The sequence below is a fragment of the Littorina saxatilis genome, linkage group LG11, assembly GCF_037325665.1.
Source record: "Littorina saxatilis isolate snail1 linkage group LG11, US_GU_Lsax_2.0, whole genome shotgun sequence".
NCBI lineage: Eukaryota > Metazoa > Mollusca > Gastropoda > Littorinimorpha > Littorinidae > Littorina > Littorina saxatilis.
This window is the reverse complement of record NC_090255.1, coordinates 28,560,097-28,575,096: the sequence shown is the minus strand read 5'-3', so window position 1 is coordinate 28,575,096 and position 15,000 is coordinate 28,560,097. Positions and strand designations below refer to the sequence as shown.

The 15,000-nt window shown below is 43.4% G+C and overlaps 1 protein-coding gene across 1 annotated transcript in view; it reads left to right on the top strand.

Moving 5' to 3' along the window:
* The window catches only part of LOC138980190 (MFS-type transporter SLC18B1-like), a 32,599-nt gene extending 17,670 nt beyond the window's left edge, over positions 1–14,929 (top strand). The window contains exons 7-12 of the mRNA XM_070353024.1: positions 3,104–3,202; positions 3,684–3,778; positions 5,346–5,441; positions 6,190–6,264; positions 7,750–7,843; positions 12,250–14,929. Of these exons, the coding sequence (XP_070209125.1) occupies positions 3,104–3,202; positions 3,684–3,778; positions 5,346–5,441; positions 6,190–6,264; positions 7,750–7,843; positions 12,250–12,441 (651 nt within the window). The 3' untranslated portion in view covers positions 12,442–14,929. The remainder of the gene's footprint in view (positions 1–3,103; positions 3,203–3,683; positions 3,779–5,345; positions 5,442–6,189; positions 6,265–7,749; positions 7,844–12,249) is intronic.
* Positions 14,930–15,000: the final 71 nt, after the last annotated feature.

Here is a 15,000-nt window from a genome sequence, read left to right as displayed (position 1 = left end):
GTCGGTCATAGTCGCGTTTTTATTAGAGAGGTAGTGTACAAAATGTCGTGTTGTACGTGTAAATTACATGTCCATTATTTTAGTCATATATCAATCAATAAGTAAATGCGCATACTTTTATTAAACGTTACTTTCACTTTAAGATCGCTTCTAACATTTAGTATAATTTCTGACAAATGCACGCTATGTAATAAATTGATAATATTATGGACGCCATGTGGTAAAACCGGAAGTTGAATTATTTTGCGATAGCAAAATCCTTTTACAATGATCACTTTCCTTTTATATTGAGCTGATCTTTAACGTTATGGGTAAAAATCTAACATATTGAACCAAATTATCCTTTTTCAAGCCTGTGTATGTGTAAACTCTTTTTTGCTTCGACCCGGTTCGGTTTTCGGAGTTGATTCAGAATCATCCATTATTTATCTTATATGACTGTTGTTTTCCTCGGTAAATTAACAATTGTTGATGTAAAATAATTCTGGCTGTGAGAATAAACAAAGCTGTTTTTGATTGCGGTTTCAACCAGGCGTTCAGTTAGCTATACATATCGATTGAGAAAATGGCATTTCCTGTTTTGTCGTCCGCATGTTATACAGATGTTGTTAAAAATAAAACTGTGTATACGAATTAGGCATTTTACTTGCTGTCTGATGGCAACAATCTTTAGCTTTCGTTTAAGGTATAATTTGCTTATATCCGTATGCAGTCAAGCGGTACATGACGTTTTTTTGTAACCTACCCCCTGCGTCATGGCTGCATTTTTGCAGAATATGGGTCATGTTACAAAAACGCTTCTCATTCTTAGGTGGTTGGGTTTAGCCATTTGTCGTTTACCGAACTGTGGCTGCAAATAAAACGAACTTTCCAAAAAACATAATATCTAATGTGACCACCAAAAGTAACCTTTCCACTATAGCCAGCCAGGTGACTACATAGGCTACACTTACGTGAGCCAACGAGGCTGGATGTCTAAGGGGGGACCATTATAGAGCAGTTTTTGCCACGAATTGGTCCCCCGGGGGACTACTTCAGAGGGGGGATCCTACACCGGGACCCCCACTTTTAATGTTAAGAGGGTCCATGTGCCCCCTTAGCAGAGTTTTAGAGGGTCCTAAGAGTCCCGGGTCTCCATACCACCTATTTACATATAACGCATTGTGATCGCAAATAATGTGATATGAACTGGGTTATTTTTTATTACCAGAATATTCGAGGAGGACACTTCAACTATACCAAGTCAAATGCAACACACACTAACACTTTGTTCTCGCGTGAAAGTGGGATAACTTGTGTTTGGACTTTGACATAGCTGACGACTAACGTCTGAAAAGAGTATACGGGATGCACGACAGAGCAAATTGAGTGCGTCCCGGGACCCCCTCTTTGTAAGTTTAGTGCGTCCCAGGACCCCCTCCATGAATTTCTAGTACGTGCTTTCGGCTTCTAGTGCGAAAAGGACGCAGGGACGCGCTCAATGGGGAGACCTGCCCTTTATATACAGATGCCGTGAACAGAATACTTCCAATTCAGTAGGGGGGCGACTATCCTCAACCCGGCGGGTCCCCAGGTGGCGGATAGGGGAACGGCCCCCAGATATGGGGGCCAGCTGCGAATATAGAATAAGCAGTCCCGGACCAACTAGCGGTGTCTCTACCAGGACGGGGTGGGTTGGCAGATGGCACTGACTACCCTATAAATGCCCTACGAGTCCGATGACGGTAACACCATGCGAGTAAGAGCCGCATTAAAAGCTCTAGCCCCGGGGTGGGACCCTCGGTAAGAAATCCCCCATGTGTTCCCAGGGTTAGATTTTTGAGCCAGGAACTAAGGGCGGGGTAACCCTGAAAGAAACCTAAGGGCTGAAGTCGGAGGATCTGGGCCAACAGGCGCACCTTAACCAACCACAGATCCACGCAAATCGCAAAAAAGCGAACGACAAGAAGAAGATACACAGATAGACCCAGGGCGCTAGATGAATAAACCAACTGTTACCACTAGCGCCGTGACGACGTCTAGCTTTTGTGCTGACGTTTACGTTGCCTATAAGCGTGGAATCGAAGACATAAGGGGCAACATATACCTGCGCAGTTTCAGCGGAACAGACGACGCACTGCATATTATTGATGCTGCGATAGGGATTATGACGAGTACTTGGCCTGTTTTCCTTTCACGCGGGCTGGGATAATCTGCAGTGCGTCGTCTGTCCTGCTGAAGTTACATAGGTGAGCACCGGGCCTAAGTGATATCCTCCGCTCCACAGTCTGTTTCGTTTCCTGCGTCTGCTTCGGTGAAGCTCTCGCGAAGATAGGCGTGGCATCGAAGACAGCGTGATCCTCCGCTTCTTCTAATTCGTGTCCTGCGTCTGCTTCAGTGAAGCTCTCGCGAAAATAGGCGTGGCATCGAAGACAGCGTGATCCTCCGCTTCTTCTAATTCGTGTCCTGCGTCTGCTTCAGTGAAGCTCTCGCGAAGATGACGTACTCGTCTCCCCTGCAGCATCGGGAATTTTCAATGTTCAGTGTACATGATTTATTGTGGGTTGCTCATGTATTGCATGGTGTTGTCCATACGTACATAATGAGTTGCTGTAAGTTTATTGTTACGTTATTTTGTTAGAATGCAGTGTATGTATTTGATGTAATGGTTTTATTCGTAGTAAATATGTAGAGCGCAGAGAGCATAGTTTACTCTGATTCGCACCATATAAGCTCTCATTATTATTATCATTATTATCATAGAAAGGCTCCTGTGCGTTGGAGCTACAGATACAAGGCTCGATACAATGCATTTGTCCCAAAACATGTGCACATCGGAGCTCGTGAGTTAGGGACGCACCAATTCCCTAGCGAATGGGACTGGGTGGCCGAGTGGTAACGCACTTGCGCTCGGAAGCGAGAGGTTGCGAGTTCGACCCTGGGTCAGGGCGTTAGCAATTGCATAACAAAATTAAAAAAATAGATAAATTTTTTTTTTAAATCCCTGCGCTTAGAACTGTACCCACGGAATACGCGCGATATAAGCCTCATATTGATTGATTGATTGATTGAATGTAAAACGCGCCAGAGTTATTTCCGACACGACGTTGTTCGTCTGTTTCAGTTTCATATATCAGCAGTCGCCGTAGGAGCTGTGTTTCTGTTTTTGACAGTACCCTACACGGCCCTATCCATTGTCTTCGGTTGGATCAGCGATCGGAAGGTACGAGTCTGCATAGTGATAGCTATTGCTAGCATTGTTGTGATTCAACTAGCTTATTTTCAGACTGACAGACAGACACACAGACACTCGCTCGCACACAAACACGTCTTGTATGTCTACATATTCGCTTATGACATGTATTCTGTTACACACACACACATACACACACACACACACACACACACACACACGGCACACACGCACGCACACACACACACACACACACACACGGCACACACACACACGCACACACACACGCACGCACGCACACACACACACACACACACACACACCCCAGACACACCTGCAAACACACAGACACACACTTTTACACACAGACACAGTTTGTGTGTTTCGTGTGTGTGTTCTGTACACAGTTTTCGCGAGTGAATGTCAAATTGTATCTTCTTTGCTTCTCACGGTCGACGGGAGATAACATTATGTTGACTAATAACGATGAGATGCGTTTCTTTTTTTTCAGCATATCATATACCCTTTTTTGATTGGAGGGGGTTTGACGTTGTCCGTGGCAGTATTGTTCATTGGGCCCTCGCCTCTTCTGCCATTCTTGCACGCGTAAGTGTGAAGTTATATTCTGTGTGTGGGTGTGTGTGTGTGTGTGTGTGTGTGTGTGTGTGTGTGTGTGCTTAAATAGGGTTGATTATGGAGCGGGAAGGATATTGTAACGAAAAGGAATGCTTTTATACTATAAGTCGTACGCCGCTGTCTCCCCTTTCGGGCCTAATTCTATATCCTAATTATGCGTGGCTTTCTCTTCCTTCAGGAATTATGTTATGCCCCAGTGGTTACGCTGCTCTCTCTTCTTCCGGGATTCATTTTATCCGTCAGTTATACGCTCCTCTCTCTTCTTACAGGATTCATTTTATCCGTCAGTTATACGCTGCTCTCTCTTCTTACAGGATTCATTTTATCCGTCAGTTATACGCTGCTCTCTCTTCTTACAGGATTCATTTTATCCGTCAGTTATACGCTGCTCTCTCTTCTTACAGGATTCATTTTATCCGTCAGTTATACGCTGCTCTCTCTACTTACAGGATTCATTTTATCCGTCAGTTATACGCTGCTCTATATTCTTACAGGATTCATTTTATCAGTCTGTTATACGCTGCTCTCTCTTCTTCCAGGATTCATTTTATCCGTCAGTTCTACGCTGCTCTCTCTTCTTACAGGATTCATTTTATCCGTCAGTTATACGCTGCTCTCTCTTCTTTCAGGATTCATTTTATCAGTCAGTTATACGCTGCTCCCTCTTCTTTCAGGATTCATTTTATCCGTCAGTTATACGCTGCTCTCTCTTCTTCCAGGATTCATTTTATCCGTCAGTTATACACTCCTCTCTCTTCTTACAGGATTCATTTTATCAGTCAGTCATACGCTGCTCCCTCTTCTTCCAGGATTCACTTTATCAGTCAGTTATGCGCTGCTCTCTCTTCTTACAGGATTCATTTTATCCGTCAGTTATACGCTGCTCTCTCTTCTTACAGGATTCATTTTATCCGTCAGTTATACGCTGCTCTCTCTTCTTACAGGATTCATTTTATCCGTCAGTTATACGCTGCTCTCTCTACTTACAGGATTCATTTTATCCGTCAGTTATACGCTGCTCTCTCTACTTACAGGATTCATTTTATCCGTCTGTTATACGCTGCTCTCTCTTCTTCCAGGATTCATTTCATCCGTCAGTTCTACGCTGCTCTCTCTTCTTACAGGATTCATTTTATCAGTCAGTTCTACGCTCCTCTCTCGTCTTACAGGATTCATTTTATCCGTCAGTTATCCGCCTCTTTCTTGATGTCTTTTGAGGTTCATTTTGTCCTTGAGTTATTCGATGCTTTCTCGTCTGTCAGGATCGGTTTTAGACTTCAGTTGTAAGCCTACGCTGCTCTCTCCCGCATCTGTCAAAACGGATTTTATTTATAATATATTTTACAATATATTCTATTAAATAACATGTTTTAGAATTATTTCATAATATATTTAATATATTTAAAAATGTATTAAAACATATCATATATCAAAAATATATAAAATATGTTCCAATATATTTTATTTTGGAACGTTCGGCAGTCTATTTGGTTTTGGAATGAATACCCCAGTTATGCGCTGCTTTCTCTTCTTTCAGAAAGCTATGGCTAGTTGTTGTGTGTGTGTTCACAATGGGAGCGAGTATAGGAGCCATCCTATCACCCAGCTGGCACTCTATGTGTACTGGGGCAAGGTATGTGTGTGTGTGTGTGTGTGTGTGTGTGTGTGTGTGTGTGTGTCTGTGTGCGTGTGTGTATCTGTGTGGGTGTGAATGTGTGCGTGTATTATGTGTGTACGTGTGTGTACGTGCGTGCGTGTGTGTACATGTGCGAGTGTGTGTGTGTATGTATTGCAAGTCGGCCTGAATGCACATGTTTGTTTTCAACCTTTTTGTTTCTTAATTAAAGGTACTGAACTTGTCAAATCCAGGTGCACGGAGCCCCTGGGGCTTTTGGTCATACCTCAGGCAGTTATCCGTTAGAAGAACTACCAAGTTCCATTGACTTGCACCCAAAGAGTCAAGAACTGCGATTTTTTTACGAATTAATTTCGTACTCGGACCCGGCTGCTCTTGACCTATTTTTGGATCTAGATTTAGATCAGGTAGATCACCACATCATGCACAAAAGTACACGTCACTAGCAGACTATGTCAGACGTCATCATGAGTTTGTGTAAAACAAAATGGAGGCCGGAATCACTCAGTTGAATCGAACTCCGACCAAACGCCATGTAATAACTAGGTTAATTTATGTACTCGCGTGAGCAAGAAACTGTCGAGCTTCACAGATGTCGTCTTTGGGTAGTTTTGGGTTTGTTTTACTACAATAGGAAAATGTTTGAACTGTAAATGCACTCAGCTGCAACAAAAACGCAAAACGAAGGCTGTGGGCTGCACTAGCACTGTGCCTTTAATATGTGTAAGCATTTGTGTGTTTTCAGACAGTTGGGGTTGGAAGAGGGTAGTGATGTGGACGGCATGGTCGCTGGCTTGTATACCGCGGCCACCCATGGCGGGTAAGATGGCTAGAATTCATGGAGAGAGAGAGAGAGAGAGAGAGAGAGAGAGAGAGAGAGAGAGAGAGAGAGAGAGAGCTAGAATTCATGGAGAGAGAGAGAGAGAGAGAGAGACAGAGATAGAGACAGAGACAGAGACAGAGATAGAGAGAGAGAGAGACAGACAGATAGACAGATAGACAGACAGACTGACAGACAGACGGACGGACAGACAGACAGACAGACAGACAGATAGACAGACAGACAGACAGACGGACGGACAGAGACAAAAAGAGACGGTTAAACAGGCACAGAGAGAGAGAGAGAGAGAGAGAGAGAGACAGACAGACAGATCGACAGACAGACAGACAGACAGATCGACAGATCGACAGACAGACAGACAGGCGGACAGAGACACACAGAGATAGATAAACAGGCAGAGATAGAGAGAGATAAAGAGACAGGCAGACAGAGAGACAGACAAACAGACAGAGGAATAGCAAACGAACAAACGATCTTTATTACTCAAGGACAGAGAATTGGTTTTGCTGTCAACTTTACCTAGTGCACGTCGAGATCTCGTTAGGCCTAAAAAAAAAAATAGGTGTGGTTACGGTAACCCGACCTACCCTATTTTTAGGGGCCGATCCTATAACTTTTTATTACATTTGTCAAAAAAACACAAAAAAAACGAGTGCAAAAAACGCAATGAAAGCGAAAGCGCCCGTGTCGCACACTTATTTCCCTGTCAAGTAGGTTTAATTTGTACACATTAGAAAAAAAAGTAAAAAAAAAAAAAAGTGATTGCCTACCTACCTACCCTATTTTTTTTTGGCTATGTTACCGTAACCACACCTATTTTTTTTTTTTGCCTTAGAGTGTTTTCAAAAAATTCAGGCAACATTATTCGTTTTTGCAACATTTGCTTAATCCGGGTTTATAGTATTTGCGTTGTTGATAACGCGTAAAGTCTGTACTCTTAAATCCAACACCAATACTAAAAGGAGGGGGGGCGGGGGATTGGCATGGATATTTTTTTTCTATTTCCGCACCTCAAAAGCAAGCCAATCTAAAATCAGCCTCGATGATGAATAGTGCTTAAGGAGTCTACCGTTGCACGTTTCGAAACAAATTAAAAATGATCGCTTAATCCAATCACATGAACTGATTCAGGGCCGATATAAATTAGGTTTACTGGTTGGTTTTTTTTTTGTTTTTTTGTTTTTTTTTGAGTCTTGAGTTCGGTGAGTATTGGCAACGTCAGACTATGCTAAATATTTACCTCTCTTGTTCTTGGTTATAGTGAAGGGTATTAGAAAGTGAATATTGCCATATCGAAACACCTGCGCGACCTTATTTACTGACGGTATGATTCATTTTCTTAGCTCCGTTGAGACAGGCACGTACATTCCAGAAACAAAATCATTCTGAACATGTATTCTTTTTTTCCCCGTCGTACAAAAACTTGCAGTACGTGAATTTGTCCCCATGTGTGTTTTCTTGCAGACTTTTTTTTGGACCGACGATCGGCAGTCCAGTCATGCAGGCCTATGGGTTTGAGTGGTCTGCAACACTCACCGCTGCCATCTGTTTCTGTTCAGTGAGTGTAACCTAGAACCACACACCCTCTACATTTAAAGCTGAAGAGTACACATAATACTGAGGCCAAATACAAATATATGTTGGTTTAGGGTAACCAGACCGACATTATTTTTCTCGCCGACCCTGACACTTTTTTATGCATTTCTCAAAAAAACAAAACACTTTTGGCATATTTTGCGAACCATACCGTGACTAAGGGAAGTAACCTCCTTTAAAGGCACAGTAAGCCTCCCGTAAACCATCACAGATACTGTCAGGCTTTTACACACAGTACAAACACCCTTCCATTTGAACGCTCACCGAACGGGAACATCCTAGGTGCCCTACGTAAAGAGCGAGCAATTTTCAAAGAATTAATTTTGCGGATTGTCTCCTCATACAATCGGACCGTGGTGCGTTTTGGCGCTAGACCTAACTTTTAAAATCTAAATAATAAATTGACAGCTTGTTACACAAACATTCTTAAATCATAAAAGACTTCTTTTTTCATCAAGACAAGATCAGTACAATTCGAAGTTTTGAAAGTTTGAAAAAAGAAAAGCCCGGAAGCAGGATCACGCAAGGTCGTGGTTCTCGTAGCGGACGACGGTTTATGCCTATCGCCAGTTCCTCTGAACAGTCAAAAGCCATCGCTAGAGTGCTTGTGAACCACAGCCATTTGTTTCGTGCATAATCAGAGGTACATAATAACGTGCTATTGTAGATAAGCTCACAGCGAATTACAAACTGACGACTACATTGTGAAAAAGGGAAACTGGATCACACGGGTTCACGATGGCTTAGGGGTAAGATAAACCACGCAAAAATAGATTCTTTGAAAATTGCTTGCACCTAGGATGTTCTCAAGCGGTGAGTGTTTAAATGAAAGGGTGTTTGTACTGTGTGTAAAAGCCTGACAGTATCTGTGAAGGTTTACGGGAGGCTTACTGTGCCTTTAAAATTGAAAACATTTAAAAAAAATATATATATATCTGCACATATTTCGGGAAAAAGTAGGGGGTGGGCGTTTGCTAGGTATACACCCCTTTGCAAGATAAAGTGTCATCACATTTTCACGAGAAAAAAAAGTGATACAACCATGTGATTTATGCAATTTTGATAAAAAATAAACACACCGTTTGTTTACGCAAATAAAGATCAACGTTCTGTGATAGAAAAAAAAGAAGAACACAAGTGACCTTGATTTTTCTCATTCTCAGAATAACGTCAGCACAAACACAGTTTCTTCTCTTGTTTGGAGACCCTCTTCCAAGTATTCCATCACAACTTGTTCAACTTCTTCAGATCTAACTGGCGGTCTTTCAGACAACTTTTATTTTTCCTTTTCTTTCCCGTATCAGGGGCGGAGCATTTAAGGAAGAGGGGGGGTGGGGTGTTGTAACCTGGGGTCCGGGGGTAGACCCCGTGTGGGGTACAGGGGCAAGGCCCTGTTGGGGGGTCTGGGGGGCAAAGCCCCCCGGAAGCTGAAGAGTTTTAGCTATTTTATGAACAATTTATGGCTTATCCTTGATTTTAAACATGATCAACTGGTGTCAGCAGCCACTCATTATTTCTTTTTAAAGTTAGTGTTAAATCTTTTCTTTTTTTTGGACAGCCGGGGGGGGGGGGGGGGGTCCGGAACCCCTGTAACCCCCCCCCCCCCCTAATCCGCCCCTGCGTATTGCTGTTCTAATATGTTTCTGTGTTCCCTCCACTCTCTCATTCTTTTTTCTGTCAAAAGAAAACTCGCGGGCACATAACGAAACATTGCCTGCAGCTTTGTTTTCAAGATATCTCAGGGCTTTCAGTTTGTATGTCACTGTATAATATGTCACTGGGCGGGGATATAGCTCAGTTGGTAGCGCGCTGGATTTGTATTCAGTTGGCCGCTGTCAGCGTGAGTTCGATCCCAGGTTCGGCGGAAATTTATTTCAGAGTCAACTTTGTGTGCAGACTCTCTTCGGTGTCCGAACTCCCCCCCGTGTACACTACATTGGGTGTGCACGTTAAAGATCCCACGATTGACAAAAGGGTCTTTCCTGGCAAAATTGCTTTGGAACAGTTAATAATTGTCTACCTATACCCGTGTGACTTGGAATAATAGGCCGAAATGGCTGCAATTACTGGCCGTATAAAATTTTATCTCACACGGCATCACTGCACTGTACCCACGGAATATGCGCGATATAAGCCTCATTGATTGATTGATTGATATGATTTGTGCTTCGGCATGGCTGAACATAAGCTTAGAAAGGAAGTGCTTGTCAACGAGAGAAGTGTTAAACTCTCAATAAACGACGTCACTGAACGACGTCACTGAAAAGTTTTAAGACAGTCGGCCTCTTTTAAGTCTTTTATCTACGATTTGTGCACACTGTTCGATGGTTCGCCTCTTCTTTTTTTTTTTTTTTTTTTTTTTTTTTTGGGGGGGGGGGGTTAGATTAACATTACGTCATGTCCCACAGTGAAGTCGTTCAGTGACGTTTTTTAAAGAGTGTTTAACACTTCTCTCGTTGACAAGCACTTGCCTGCTATGTTCAGCCATGCCGAAGCACAAATCCTATACAGTGACATACAAACTAAAAGCCCTGAAATATCTTGAAAACGAAGCTGCAGACCATGTTTTGGTATGTGCCCGCGAGTTTTCTTCCAGAAGAAGCTGAGAGTGGAGACGACAGTGAATACGATGATGTTGACTTCGGAGGACTAGAATGAGCCCACAATCATCAACCCTACCAGATCTCCAAACCAGAGAAGAAACTGTGTTTGTGCTGACGTTATTCTGAGAATTAGAAGAATCAAGGTCACTTGTGTTCTTTTTACTTTTAGTCAAGTTTTGACTAAATGTTTTAACATAGAGGGGGAATCGAGACGAGGGTCGTGGTGTATGTGTGTGTATGTGTCTGTCTGTCTGTCTGTCTGTGTGTGTGTGTGTGTGTGTGTGTGTGTGTGTGTGTGTGTGTGTGTGTGTGTGTGTGTGTGTGTAGAGCGATTCAGACCAAATTACTGGACCGATCTTTATGACATTTTACATGAGAGTTCCTGGGAATGATATCCCCGGAAGTTTTTTTCTTTTTTTCGATAAATAACTTTGATGACGTTATATCCGGCTTTTTGTAAAAGTTGAGGCGGCACTCATTTTTCAATCAAATTGACTGACATTTTGGCCAAACAATCTTCGACGAAGGCCGGACTTCGGTATTGCATTGAAGCTTGGTGGCTTAAACATTAATTGATGACTTTGGTCATTAAAAATCTGAAATTGTAAAAAAAAAAAAAAAATTGAAAACGATCCAAATTTACGTTTATCTTATTCTTAATCATTTTCTGATTCCAAAAACATATTTGTTTGTTTGTTTGTTTGTTTGTTTGCAAACGAAGGGCCATATCAGGGCGGTGCTGCTTTGACATTTAACGTGCGCCACACACAAGACAGAAGTCGCAGCACAGGCTTCATGTCTTAACCAGTCACATTATTCTGACACCGCACCAACCAGTCCTAGCACTAACCCCATAATGCCAGACGCCAGGCGGAGCAGCCACTAGATTGCCAATTTTAAAGTCTTAGGTATATATGACCCGGCCGGGGTTCGAACCCACGACCTCCCGATCACGGGGCGGACGCCTTACCACTAGGCCAACCGTGCCGGTCCAAAAACATATAAATATGTTATATTTGGATAAAAAAAAACAAGCTCTGAAAATTAAAAATATAAAAATTATTATTAAAATTAAATTTTCGAAATCAATTTAAAAACACTTTCATCTTATTTCTTGTCCGTTCCTGATTCCAAAAACATATAGATATGATATGTTTGGATTAAAAACACGCTCAGAAAGTTAAAACGAAGAGAGGTACAGAAAAGCGTGCTATCCTTCTCAGCGCAACTATTACCCCGCTCTTCTTGTCAATTTCACTGCCTTTGCCACGAGGTCTTGCTGAAAAATTGCATTGCGTTCAGTTTCATTCTGTGAGTTCGACAGCTTGACTAAATGTTGTATTTTCGCCTTACGCGACTTGTTGTTTCTTCTTTTGCTTTTTTCTATCACAGATCGTTGATCTTTATTAGTGTAAACAAACGGTGTGTTTATTTTTCATTCAAATGGCATTCATCACATGGTTGTATCACTTTATTTATCTCGTGCAAATGTGATGACACGTTATCTTGCAAATTATACCTAGCAAACGCCCACCGCCTACTTTTACCCGAATTATCTGCAGAGGGGGGGTGGGCGTTTGCTAGGGATTTTACGGTATATATATATAGATATATATATCAATACATTTAGGGTTTTCCTCCCTATTGTTTTTTTTTTTAATCTTTATGCTTGTTCTTAAACATTACTTTTTAATAAATAATTGATCAAGCCTAACTCATTTTAATGTACAGGAAGGAGTTATATTGTATTTGTCTTCTTTTGTAGGTGTCAGCAGTAATCACATACGTCATAATTAAAAGGATGTGTCTGAAGCGTAACATCAAGAAGAACATCAATGACGTCAAGACAGAAGCCTCCCAACTGGTTGAGATGCACGAGGTTTATGACTACAAAAGTGACGCAACGCACATTCAACAAAATGACCAGCAGAAAGAAAATGCTACACATCATCATTGACAGTAAAAAATAAACATTGGTTCCGGGGACATTACATCCGAGACAACAAAGAGAATTGTGCACAACTTCTTCTCCTTCAGCGTTCGACGATGGCTGTGTCTAGATTCTTTGGCCCGTGATGTTGACTAAGTGGGCTGTCATTTCCAGGTCCTGAGTGCTGTCCCATAGCTTGGTGTGCAGCGATGTCCCTGTGGGCCAGACATGTTTCCTCTCACTGCAGTGGAGTTGGCAGGTCTGCAGGAAGTGGTCTTTGGCTTTGTTGTGAGAGGCTGTATTCTGGTCTGTAGGGGACTGTTCCATGTTCTCTCTGAGTTCGGTGACGGTGTTGTGGAGTTGTTGGAGCTCGTTGTTCCAACCAGGGGTGTAGGTCTTCCTTCTGCCTCTGGGTATTGAGTCCTTTGCTGCATTCAGGATGGTTGCAGTGAAGAACTCTACTTTGCTGTATAGGTGATGTTGCCCGAAGTTGAGATTTTTGCAGTTTGTTTCTGCTTTGCTTTGGAAGTTTGTCCAATTTGCTTTTTTGTAGTTCCAGCTTGGGCACTGCTTTCTGCTGGAAGGCCTAGAGTCTTGCTCAATGTGGAGGGTGACAGGTTTGTGGTCGCTTCCTCCTAGCTGTCGTCGCGTGACTTTGGCTACATCGTCCGTTGCGATGGCAAGGTCTGGGCAGCTTGTTGTTCGCCACGCCCTGGAGTAGTAGGTGTGGGGGTCATCAGGGTGGTTGATGAGCACCATCTGATTGGTGATGATCCAGTCTTCCACCTCTTTGCCTTTGTGGTCAAGATTCGGGTAGCCCCAACTGGGAGAGTGGCTGTTGAAATCTCCAAATTTATCCACCTTTCTCTTTCAGGCTGAAGAGCTTGGAGTCGGACCAGTTTTGGTGATGGGGAGTAGATGCTGAATATGGACAATGGTTTGCTTTCTAGCAGAAGTTTAATTCCAAGGACTTCTGTGTCTTCGCCTGCAGAGTAGACTTCTGCCGCTGGATGGGTGTTCCTTACCAGGGTGAGAAATCCTCCTTTTGGGCCATTATCTCGGTCTCTTCTACAGGTCTCGTAGCCTCTGATGGAGAAGCGATGATTTGGGTTGAGATGAGTCTCCTGTATACAGCAGACATCGATGTTTTGGTTCTTGAGGAAGTTTTGGAGCTCGAGCTTCTTGGCTCGGACTCCCTCAGCATTCCACTGACAGATCTTGAGGTTGTAGCTGGTCGCTTTACTCTGCCCCGTACCAGCTACATGATGGGGGTCAGAGATACCAGTCGCTGAGGGTGGGCCCCTTTAAGGCTGGGGGCCCGGCACCGTCTCTGCCTGGCTGCCCACAGAGACGACACCATCACGTTTCAATGATGTAGACACAACCATATTTTGTCGGTGATGCGTAGACACTCGGTTCTCACCTCACCCTGAAGGTCAGTGTCTTCCGTCTTCGGTAGGCCTTCGTGGGTGTGATTTTGGACTGTTCCTTATCCTAGACAAGTTTCCTCACACGGTAATCGGCCCTCATCTGGCCGGGTTTGACTTCCGAGTGTCCTTCTCCTAGGAAAGCTGCCTCTCAGGGCGGACGAGTCTTTTCAACCCGGCGCTTGTGAAAGCAGCAAAACATGGGGCATCTTCATCCGCTAAAACAGCCATTGGGAGCTCCTCGTCCGCCTGTTTTACCGTTGGGATGTGAGACTAAGGGTCCTCTTCCGCCTTCACAGCCGTTGGGAGTACACTCTCCTCGTCCGCCTGGTCAGCCGTTGGGACGTAGAGTCTTTGTAGGTAACCCATACCTGGGGGGTTGGTTCATGTGTGCCAGGGCGTGTCCACGCACCGGTGGGCCTGCATGCCGCATGTTCGGGGCCAAACCTTTTCCGCGCCCTTGCAATTCTGCCTGGGGACATAAGGCCCCCAGTTACCACCCAACACCTCGTGGAGGGTTGCTTTAAAGCTTGCATAGAACTTGTTGTGGAGAGGCTTACTGGCAGGGAGAGACTTACGCAAGGCTGCTCTCTTTTTCGCCGGTGCTGCAAGCAGCTTGGCTAGCCGGCGGTGAAGGCTGAAAGCGAGATGTGACAAGCACATGTATGTACGCCAACACGCTGCGGGCGCATCACACAACCATTCGTTGGGCTGTGCACAACAAGTCTCAGGATCGACACATCGCTTAGAATATCTACAACAAACAATTGTTCAGATCTTGCAGTATTTCATTTTTGGTGTTTTGTGGCATGTGAAAGTCTGCACGCATTTGCGTATGTTTGTGCTGGTTGGTTATGGTTGTTGTTGGATAGCAGGGCTGGGGCACGGAAACTGTGTTTAAATATTCTACAAGAGCTCATACACAAATAAATCTACAATTATACATTGATGGGCTGCCATTTGAAACTTTGAAAAATATGTAAACTGTGTTAATATTCTATCAGAGCTCATACACAAATAAAACTACAATTATACATTGATGGGCTTCCATTTGAAACTTGGAAAAAATAAGAGGTTAATATTGATAAACTGTGTGTGTCATTTTAGTTACTCCCCTATCAGTGTATACCGTCTTGCATCATCTAGGTCACACCATCAT